The sequence below is a fragment of the Rana temporaria genome, chromosome 2, assembly GCF_905171775.1.
Source record: "Rana temporaria chromosome 2, aRanTem1.1, whole genome shotgun sequence".
NCBI lineage: Eukaryota > Metazoa > Chordata > Amphibia > Anura > Ranidae > Rana > Rana temporaria.
The window spans coordinates 273,845,413-273,856,357 of record NC_053490.1 but is presented as its reverse complement, the minus strand read 5'-3'; the positions used below and the strand labels follow the sequence as shown (position 1 = coordinate 273,856,357).

At 42.6% G+C, this 10,945-nt stretch overlaps 1 protein-coding gene across 1 annotated transcript in view; it reads left to right on the top strand.

Annotated features, from left to right (window-relative positions):
- EIF3I (eukaryotic translation initiation factor 3 subunit I) overlaps nucleotides 1–10,945 on the top strand; it is a 28,136-nt gene continuing 17,191 nt past the window's right edge. The window contains exons 1-4 of the mRNA XM_040337047.1: nucleotides 1–108; nucleotides 3,143–3,235; nucleotides 5,900–5,987; nucleotides 9,614–9,679. Of these exons, the coding sequence (XP_040192981.1) occupies nucleotides 106–108; nucleotides 3,143–3,235; nucleotides 5,900–5,987; nucleotides 9,614–9,679 (250 nt within the window). The 5' untranslated portion in view covers nucleotides 1–105. The remainder of the gene's footprint in view (nucleotides 109–3,142; nucleotides 3,236–5,899; nucleotides 5,988–9,613; nucleotides 9,680–10,945) is intronic.

Below are 10,945 nucleotides of genomic sequence, written 5' to 3'. Positions count from 1 at the left end.
ACTTCCGCTACCTGAAACCATAGAGTGCAGAGTTCCTGTACTCTATTGTTCCGACTTCCGGCCTCCTTCTGCACGCGCTAAGCCTTACCGACAGCTGATCTCAACATGGTGAGTAAAAGGGGTTCGGGGTTGTGGGCACTGTGTACTACGGCGGCGACACGACTGATGCACCGGAAGAAGACGAGCCATAGATTACTCTGTAACTGGAAATTCTGTGATCGCCGGCTCTCTGGCTACAGACCAGCACCCTTTTAATTGCTGTTTTAGTAGGAGGCCCCTTTAAAAGCGACCAAGCATGGCACATACATATGAACTTTCCTAGTGGGGTGCCCATGTGGGCTGGTGAAGTAAAGTGCCAGCACCACCCTTAGTATTTTTCCTTACCTTCTTAATCAGTATAGTGTAGTAACTCAGAGGAACCGAATTCACCTTCGTGATCTCAGATAGCTACAAACTGGATTAGGAATAACCCTTTGGCTGCCAGAGCCTTTTTTTACACATAAGTTTGAAACATTTTAAACCTGAAGATTACTTAAAACCCCCAAAAACAATACATTTTATGAAAGCATACACCCTGGAGAATAAAATGGTGGTAGTTCCACTTTTTTTATATTGCAGAGTATTAGTGCAAGAGTTTATCAAGTGTAAAAAAAGAAAATACGCTAAAGTTCATGTTAGGAAATATAAGTGCAATGCATTTCTTAATGTTTTGTAAAATATAAAACATGAGGTTGTGCTGAGTAAATAGATACCCAGCAAGGTTTAGAAATTGTGTGTGCCCCATGAAACAGCAACAACGTTTTCTGTAGGTGACGCTTTTAGAACTTTTACAGGTCATCAGTTTAGAGTCGAATGCAAACAGTGGCCCTGGAATTATTGCTCTAAGGCTCCATGCACACTGGGCTTAAAATAAATGGCAGTTCCTCTGGCAGAAAAAACACTCATATAGAGCCTTTTTTACAGAGTTTAGACGAGTTTTGCGCTTTTTCTGCCAGTAAGCTCCAATCAGGAACCCAAACTAGAAGTTTTTATTTTATTTTTCCAGCCTCTAAACGCTGAGCTCAAAATCTGCCTGTAATTGTCCTTATGTGCATTGACACATAGGATAACATTGAGTTGCTTCTACAGGCAGAATGCAAAACTGTAGAAGCCACGATTTTTAAGCCAGTGTACATGGTGATATATAACGTTTAGTGCAATCAGTTGTTTCATACATGGGCACCCTGATACATACATTTGTGTGTAGGTGTAACATTTTTATTTCCACTAAGGTTTATTTTTTTATCACAAAGGGGACCAAAAATCTCCTATCTGGTATATTGTTGTAACACGCTTTCTTTATTGAAAGGGCAGAGGTTTTAGACCCCTGATGTCTCGCCTGCCCTTCATTAGTTGCCATCCTGGGCACAACAGCCGGATAAGGTGGCAGCAGCAGAAGTGATTTAGACCCCTTTCACACTGGACGAGTTTTTCAGGCACTTTAGCGCTTAAAATAGCACCTGAAAAAGCCTCATCTGCAATCCCAGTGTGAAAGCCCGAGTGCTTTCACACTGGGGTGCTGCATTGGCAGGATGTCCAAAAAAGTCCTGCAAGCAGCTTCTTCGCAGCGCTTTAGGAGCAGTGAATACACCGTTTCTAAAGCGGCCCTGCCTATTGAAATCAAAGGGCAGCGGCGCTTTGCAGGGGTGCTTTTAACTATTTAATCGGCCGCTAGCGTGGGTTAAAAGTGCCCTGCTAGTGCCCGAAAAGCGTCACAAAAACATCAGATAAGAGAATGGATTGTTCACTGGTACCGGTTCAGGAGGGACTGGCTGAGATTCGAATCATGTATGGGCAGGCTAAATGTGCCCAAGTATATCGATCAAATTGGATACAACCAGCCTGCTGGGTTTTACATGCGATTATTGCAAGTGGCTGGTATAGCCACTATCAATAAACACTGTTTTCTTCCGGCGGGCTACGGCTTGCCCTGCACAGAGAATACAATGGTTCGGTGGGATGGAAACCCATGTTTGCAGGAAAGACGTTCTCTCCATCTGTGGAGGGCATTATCCTTAATGCAGTGCATGTTAACGTGCCAAGTCATCACAATGATGTGAATGGCCCCTTAATCCAAGATTGTATGCTCTCACCAAAATGAGAAAAGAGGGGGGATCTTATAGCAGTGACGCATGCAGTTCAGGATGCACTCTTGTGCGCATGTACAGGAGTTGCGTTATTGGGCTAATGCCTGAAAAAAGACAACGCATACAGGGGAGATTGTGGAGACGGCCAGGGAAAACTTGTAGCTGCTGACTTTTTTATTTTTCCCTTAAAGCAGTTGTATACCCAAACACTATTAAGAAAAAAAAACCTGCAAGGCAAAGGCATAATGAACTAGTATGCAGCGCATACTAGCTCATTGTTATCAAATACTTGCCTCAGAATGAAGCCCCCGTATCGGAGCCCGGTCCACACAGAGGGAGCTGACATCTTGCCCTCTGCGTGTCTTCTGGGTTCATGGCTCCGGCCACACACAGATGACGTCACTGAGCGGGAGTTTTCTTCCCGGCAGCGTCTGCCAGACCTTCAGCTGGGCATTCATAGTGCATGCGCCGCGACTGCATGCAAAGGGAATATCTCCTAAAACGTACAGGTTTAGGAGATATTAATTTTACCCACAGGTGAGCCTTATTTTAGGCTTACCTATAGGTAAAAGTGTCAAATTTGGGTACGCAGCCACTTTATGGAGCCTGGAGCTCCATTTTTAAAGTACTTCTAAACCCCGACTTTTTTTACCTTATTGCATTCCCTGCATTAGGGTATAAAATGCCGGTAGGAGCAAGAGAGGTGGTCTATGGTTCTATATACAGCGAGACAATGGAGAACAAATATAGCCACCCTCTTGTCAAGAAGTTGCAACGAAAAAAAAACTTGTGATTTTGAGGAGGCTGAAAACATCCTGCCTGCTGCATGCAAGAGGTTGGGTGTGCACATTCATTGTATACCATTACAGAACTGGAAGCATTGAATAATGGTTGTAATGCACTGTTGCGCTACTTTAGAAAGGGACCAGCCCTACTCAGAAATACTTTTATGCATTAACCAATGTTTATTTTGATATTTGAAATTTACAATTTATTAATCCTTTCTTTATTATCAGAGACCAATCCTGCTTCAGGGCCATGAGAGGTCTATTACTCAGATAAAGTACAATCGTGATGGTGACTTGCTGTTTACAGTTGCTAAGGACCCAGTAAGTATAAAGCTGGATATACATGCTAAAGTTTATTTTTGTGAGCCACTTACATGGGGCTTCCTTTTATATATTAGTATGCAGTGTTAGCATGGGCACAGTGAGATGAACTTTTACAGTCATCCAAAAAAAGTGATAAAATTGGCATCAAACAACTCTTCAGTGAAAAAGTTTTATATAGAAATAAACAATTTTTTTATGTGAACATGAAAATAAAACGTGCCCCTTTTAAGTGAGAGTGTCACTTCAATTAAAGAAGAAATGCAGCCAAAGCTCATTTGGATCACAGGAGTGCAGTTTGTTTTGCATGCCTGTGACCTGTTTTCAGCAGAGAGCGAGTTGAACTCTGACGTCACAGTTGGTCCATGCACAGGCGTCATCACGGCCATAAAGTTGGGATCCGCCCAGCACCCTGCTCAGGCTTTGTGAGCTGCTGAGAGCCGGCCACTACTGCCCCCTACACAGCCCAGGGGGAGGGGGGGCAGAGCAGAGAGCTGCTGACAGTCGGCAGCTCTCTGCTCTGGGAGCTGTGAGAACCAAGCGGTGGTATTCGATCGCTCGGTTCTCAGTGTAGAAATGCTGGGGGACAGATGCTGCATCCACCTAGGTAAATATGATTCCCCCCCCCCCCAAAAAAAATACATCTCTCTTAAAAAAAAAAATAACCATATAAAAGGTATGGTGCTACATTTTTAACAAACCGTGAATAAACTGTCATAAAATTTGTGTATAACTTATAACTGCTTCACAGCTATTTCAATTTTGCAATTAGATTAAATAGAAGAAAATTAAGAAATATCAACTAGATTCTCTAAGGAGTATAAAGAAGGGAAAGTTTATCCGTGACGGAGAATCAAATTCTCTTATGTCTAGAAAAACGTCAGTTGAAAAGGAACCTGCAATACAAAAGGTTAAGGAGAGAATCTCTAGAAACGTGCATACCACTAATGTTATTGGAAGACAGAACCTCAGTGTTGGAAACACAAGTGTGCATATCAAGAACAGGCACAATTTTACTGGAGAAAGGTGGAGGCTAGACCCCCTACTAATGGAAGAAATGTAGGTGATTACCGGAACTATTGAAGGGGTGATCCTGCATATGGTTATGGGGTTCCAACTTACAATAGGTTTTCCCCACTATGAGAGATATCACCCCCAAGTTACAGTATGGGTATAGAGAGAATCCCCCTTTTAGGCCACAAAGAGGAAGGTTTAAGGGGGGAACAATAGAGACAGGACCTCATTTAGACCCCAGCAACATGGGGAATGGAGGGACATGGAAAGAACCATACCAAGCTCCCCAGCGTACCCCAAGGTGACAAAGAACAAGCTTCCTGATGATGCACTTCCTGCAAAATGCATTGAGGCTGCGCAGTCGCCACATCTGACATCACATCCGTTGGGGGACCCGCATCACTTCCGGGTATTGAAACGCACACCGGCTTGGTGCGAGCGGCGGAGCAGCTTTACTGAGAGGCTGTCTGTGTTGGTGCTTACCTAAAAGCACCTTATAATGTAAGTGCAATATATACATTTATTTTTCCTGGCAATTTTTAAATAAAATACTACACTGTATTTCCTCTCTTTGGGAATGGCTCATTGGCATCAAGCGACAGAACTTCTTGGGGGTACCTGTGTGTGCTGGATCCATTATTGCTGTTGGAGGTGATAAGAGAACAATGTTGTAATAGTGTGAAAAGTGACTTAGGCCTTTAATGGCAATTTGCAGTTAGTAAATGCATTTTTTTCCCTCACTGTGGTGGGGCACTTGAATTCGTCTACAAGTCACATTCTTTTTGAAGCACTGTGATTGAAAAAGCTGTGAAGGACTTATAAGTTATACACACATTGTATGATATTTTATATTCATTTGGACTGTTTATTCACTGTTGGTTAAAAAGAAGCGTCATACCTTTTCATATGGTTTACAATAGAGCCCTCATGCTTTAAAGTGACAGGTTTGGCTGTGTTTTTTTTTTTTATTATTTAGGATAGTTGCAACTTCCAAGGGCTGATAAGAACGAAGTGCCATTCATATGTTTCTCTTCAGCTGCTTTTGGCATGTAGGAGCACGGGCTTGATTAAACCATTGCATACCCTTTGGGCAGTGAAAGGTTGTGCTGGGGTGAGGGGTACTGGGGATGCTGGAAGCTGCAGAGGTGTGTAGAAGTGCAGTGATGTGCAAAGGGGTACAGAAATGTGCTAGGGATACTACGTTTTTTTTATTTTATTTTTTTTGGAGGTACAGAGATGTGCAGGGGGTATAGAGGCCATTTTAAATGGCAACCCCTAATTAAGATACACGCTGCTCCCAAAATGGCTGGCTGAACACATGGGGGGGGGGGGAAGTGTACCTGACGGTTTTTGGAAAGGTAGGCAACCATGCAGGAAGGGGTCCAGCTGCAGGACACATGAAAGTCCTGCTGTGGGACCGCAATAATGGGAGTAAAGGGCCTGGATCAGTGGCAAGGGGGGCCCCTTCATGGTTTTTTGCAGCGGGGTCCTGAAGGTTCTAGTTACGCCTCTGCCAGAAATGGGCTGGCTAGGGTACAAATCTGTATCTAAGGACTGTTCTTCATAATGCACATAATTTTACATGTAATTTAGAGTTCGCCTTCAAATATTACTTCTCATGTTTTAATATTTGTGTTTTTTTACTTCTAGGTTGTAAATGCTTTTTATTCTCTGAATGGAGAGCGACTTGGTACCTACAATGGCCACACTGGAGCAGTGTGGTGTGTTGATGTTGACTGTATCCTTTAAATTACTGAAGGTCAATCAGAATAATTTGGTGGGATAGAATGTTTCCATGGCAATGAAATAAATATGTGAATAGTAAAAAAAAAAAAATCGAATTCAGGTGTATGTATAGATTATATCAAACTCAAAACTGTGTGTGTGATATATATATATATATATATATGTGTGTATATATATATATATATATATGTATGTGTATATACACACACACTCTATCACAGTGGGTACAGAAAGTATTCAGACCCCCCTTAAATGTCCTCATTAATGTACACACAGCACCCCATATTGACAGAAAAACACTGAATTTTTGCAGATTTATTAAAAAAGAAAAGCTGAAATATCACATGGTCCTAACTATTCAGACCCTTTGCTGTGACACTCATATATTTAACTCGGGTGCTGTCCATTTCCTCTGATCATCCTTGAGATTGTTCTACACCTTCATTTGATTATACTGATTGGACTTGATTAGGAAAGCCACACACCTGTCTATATAAGACCTTACAGCTCACAGTGCGTGTCAGAGCAAATGAGAAACGTGAGGTCAAAGGAACTGCCTGAGGAGCTCAGACAGAATTGTGGCAAGGCACACATCTGTCCACGGTTACAAACACATTTCTGCTGCACTTAAGGTTCCTAAGATCACAGTGGCCTCTATAATCCTTAAATGGAAGATGTTTGGGACGACCAGAACCCTTCCTAGAGCTGGCCGTCCGGCCAAACTGAGCTATCGGGGGAGAATGGCCTAGGTGAGAGAGGTAAAGAGCAGCCAAAAGATCACTGTGGCTGAGGTCCAGAGATGCAGTCGGGAGATGGGAGAAAGTTGTAGAGTCAACCATCACTGCAGCCCTCCACCAGTCAGGGCTTTATGGCAGAGTGGCCCAACGGAAGCCTCTCCTCCGTGCAAGACACATGAAAGCCTGCATGGAGTTTGCTAAAAAAAAAACACCTGAAGGACTCCAAGATGGTGAGAAATAGAATCCTCTGGTCAGATGAGACCAAGATAGAACTGTTTGGCCTTAATTCTAAGCGGTATGTGTGGAGAAAACCAGGCACTGCTCATCTCACCTGTCCAATACAGTCCCAACAGTGAAGCATGGTGGTGGCAGCATCATGCTGTGGGGGTGTTCTTCAGCTGCAGGGACAGGACGACTGGTTGTAATCGAGAGAAAGATGAATGCGGCCAAGTTCAGGGATATCCTGGACGAAAAACCTTCTCCAGAGTGCTCAGGACCTCAGACTGGGCCGAAGGTTTACCTTCCAACAAGACATTAATTCTAAGCACACAGCTAAAATAATGGAGTGGCTTTACAACAACTCCGTGACTGTTCTTGAATGGCCCAGCCAGAGCCCTGACTTAAACCCGATTGAGCATCTCTGGAGAGACCTAAAAATGGCTGTCCACCAACGTTTACCATCCAACCTGACAGAACTGTAGAGGATCTGCAAGGAGGAATGGCAGAGGATCCCCAAATCCAGGTGTGAAAAACTTGTTGCATCTTTCCCTAAAAGACTCATGGCTGTATTAGATCAAAAGGGTGCTTCTACTAAATACTGAGCAAAGGGTCCATGTGATATTTCAGTTTTTCTTTTTTTAATAAATCTGCAAACATGTCAGTTCTGTGTTTTTCTGTCAATATGGGGTGCTGTGTGTACATTAATGAGGGAAAAAAATGAACTTTAAATGATTTTAGCAAATGGCTGCAATATGACAGAGTGAAAAATGTAAGGGGGTCTAAATACTTTCTGTACCCACTGTGTGTGTGTGTGTGTGTGTGTGTGTGTGTGTGTGTGTGTATATATATATATCTCTCTCTCACTCACACACACACACACACACACACACACTATATACAATTATTTATTTTACTTTTGTACTTAGCTGTGTGCTTTAAGTATATTGCTTGAGGAAGTCTGCAGCAAAGGGCATGAAGGCAGTGCTGTCAAAATAGGCACCTTACTGTACAGCTTCTTTTTTTAATTTGCTGACTGATGTCATTCACTTTAAGACCCCTTTCACACTGGGGCGGTGCAGGCATTAGCGGTAAAATTCCATTTTTAACTGCACTTTACCGCTGTTTTAGCTGTGCTTTTCGGCTGCTAGCGGGGCAGTTTTAACCCCTGCTAGCGGCCGAGGAAAGGGTATTTCAATGGGCAGGAGTGGTGTATACACCGCTCCAGCACAGCACCAAAGATGCTGCTTGCAGGACTTCTTTTTTTCCTGGGGTGGCTTGAGAGGCACTATGTTTAGTGATAAAACACCTGAAAAGTGCCCAAGTGTGAAAAATGCTTGAGTAGTAATGAGGCCATTGTAGTTTTTAAAATTTGATTAGGCTGGAGTCAAACCTAAGCATTGCAGTGCCACACAAAACACACCTTGGTGCATTGCCATTCATTTTGAATAGCACACAATATCACCTCCTTAACAACACTATGGGGTTAATTAACTAAAGGTAAATAGTCTTTGCACTGCAAGTGCACCTGCTCTAGATCTGACGGGAACATGAAAGTAAAAAATAAAGGCATTTTGCTTGCGCATGATTGAAAGATCAAAATCTGCAGAGCTTTCCCTCAATTTAGAGTTTCCCCTCAGATCTAGTGCAGTTGCAGTGTGCACAGTATATTTGTCTTTAGTAAATTAACCTGTGATTATGTGCTCTGTATCTGAAAACAGTGCTGGTAAGTTTTTATTTTTTATTTTTTTTCTAGTTAATTTTAGTTTTTTGGCAAGCCAGATTCAAATATGTTGCTGCAATGCATCCTTAGTGAAAAGTAAAAGGTAAGATTAAACCGGCTATGGTGAGGTGGACAATAACTAAAGGCAACAATTTAAATTTTTATATTTTTTCAGTTTTGGATAGAGTGGAGATTGATTAGAACCCCTGTCAGTTTTTATTGCTGTCTGTGCCCCCTTTAGGGGGATTCATCCTCTTTTTTTTTTTTTTTTTTTTTTTTTTCCTATTAACAATTTTTAGTGAAAGTAAAAGAAAATCACACATTTTGGGTGGTCCCCTGAAAAGTAATAGTGGGGAAATCTTCCAATCGGGACACTAGATTTGGTGACCGGGGGGGTTCCCCAGGGAGTTCCCTTTCTCACTTCCTGTTTGGTTATGGGACAGGAAGTGAAGGTAAATCTCCCCAATGGGACAAAGATGGCAAAAATAATCCTTACAGGGGTTATAACACTCCCTTGCTCTATCCAAAATTAAAAACACACATTGCACAGACATGTTTCACTGTTGTCGCCATCAGGAAACCCTCCCTGGGAAAAGACATGCAGCAGTTGCTGGCGTATATATAGTAAGGAAGTGGCTCATAAGAGGCTACAGGAGTTCAGCAGTGCAATTTTTTATGCACTGCGCTTTAGCATAGTAAATGTCATTCAGTTAGGGTGTACATGTCCTTTAAAGTGGTAGTAAACTGCAGTTGAAGGATGTGCGCTGGTGATGTCACCGGCTGCATGCGCTCTGAGGTGATGTTCACTGTACCTACAGGTAAGCCTTATTATAAGCTACCTGTAGGTATAAGTGGTATAACAGAGTTTACTACCACTTTAAGTTTTTAGTATGAAATGAGCTCTACATATGTACTTCTTAAATTCTTTAATCGATTATTCAGGGGATACACGTCATGTACTCTCTGGATCAGCAGATAACTCCTGCAGATTGTGGGACTGTGAAACAGGTAAGTGCTTCTGGGAATCTTGTTGAGAGTGACTTATTTCTGGTCAGTGTTTTTTTTTTATTTAGAAGAATTGGCATAAACAATATAAAAGTAACTGTTTAAAAGTAATGGTTATCTGGTAAAATGTCTACATGTGCCTTTGCAAGTTTGAATTGCTTTAGTCCTAATTTGATGACTGCTGCTTTAGTTTACTAATCATTGTGATGACCGACTGTAACATTGTGTCATATGCTGACAGTGTTCAAATATGTAGCCATGGTTACGTTAACTATAGGGCAAGGCTGTGCAGATCCCATCCACCATGGCAACTAGGAAAAAGCAATTTGGTGATCAGAGACTTTGGGGGTTATTTACTAAAGGCAAATCCACTTTGCACTTGAAGTTGCACTGAAAGTGCACTTGGAAGTGCAGTTGCTGTAGATCTGAAGGGGACATGCAAGGAAAATAAAAAACAGCATTTTAGCTTGCACATGATTGGATAATAAAATCAGAACAGCTTCCCCTCATTTCAGATCTACCCCTCAAATTTACAGCGCCTAAACTTCCAAGTGCAATCTCAAGTGCTCTTTGCACTTGTAGTGCAAAGTGGATTTGTGTTTCTAAGCACATTCACTCAGATTTCTAGATAGCGACATGGCTTACTGCACACACAGCCGCCTATTTCCTGTTATGTGATGTTGCTGTCCTTTGATTAAAAGTCATAGGGAGCTGTCTGTGTGGGGAAGAATGTAATCATTACAGCCATGCCCAGCATCTGTAAGATGATGCAGTATTAAGCACTTAATTTCCAGCCTGTAATGCCCCTTAATTTTTCAGTGCTGTGATAGGTTGACAGACAAAAACTCGCGCAACACTAATGAAACTCTAAAGCGGAGTTCCAGCGCCTCCATTGAAACTGTGGGCACCTGGGCCGTGACAGCTTGCGGCTTTTCGGCCGGGCGCTCACTGCGCAAGTCGCGATGCGCTCTCCCAGTGGTTAGGCAATCTTCTGGGATCTGTCGCATGTCCCAGAAGATTGACAAGAGGGAGGGGCCACCAAATGTGGCACATAAGGGGGCAAGGAGTGCTTAATGCGGAAGTTCCACTTTTGGGTGAAACTCTGCTTTAATGAATTTCATGCAGTGAGGAGAGGAATGCCGATAACTGGCATTTCTGGTTTTACTCTGTGATCAGCTTTAAATGGACACAGCTAATAACATGGTAAAGAGCCTACGTCATAGGCTCTTTACCGTGATTGGTGATGCGCTGTGTCCGAGGGACACAACG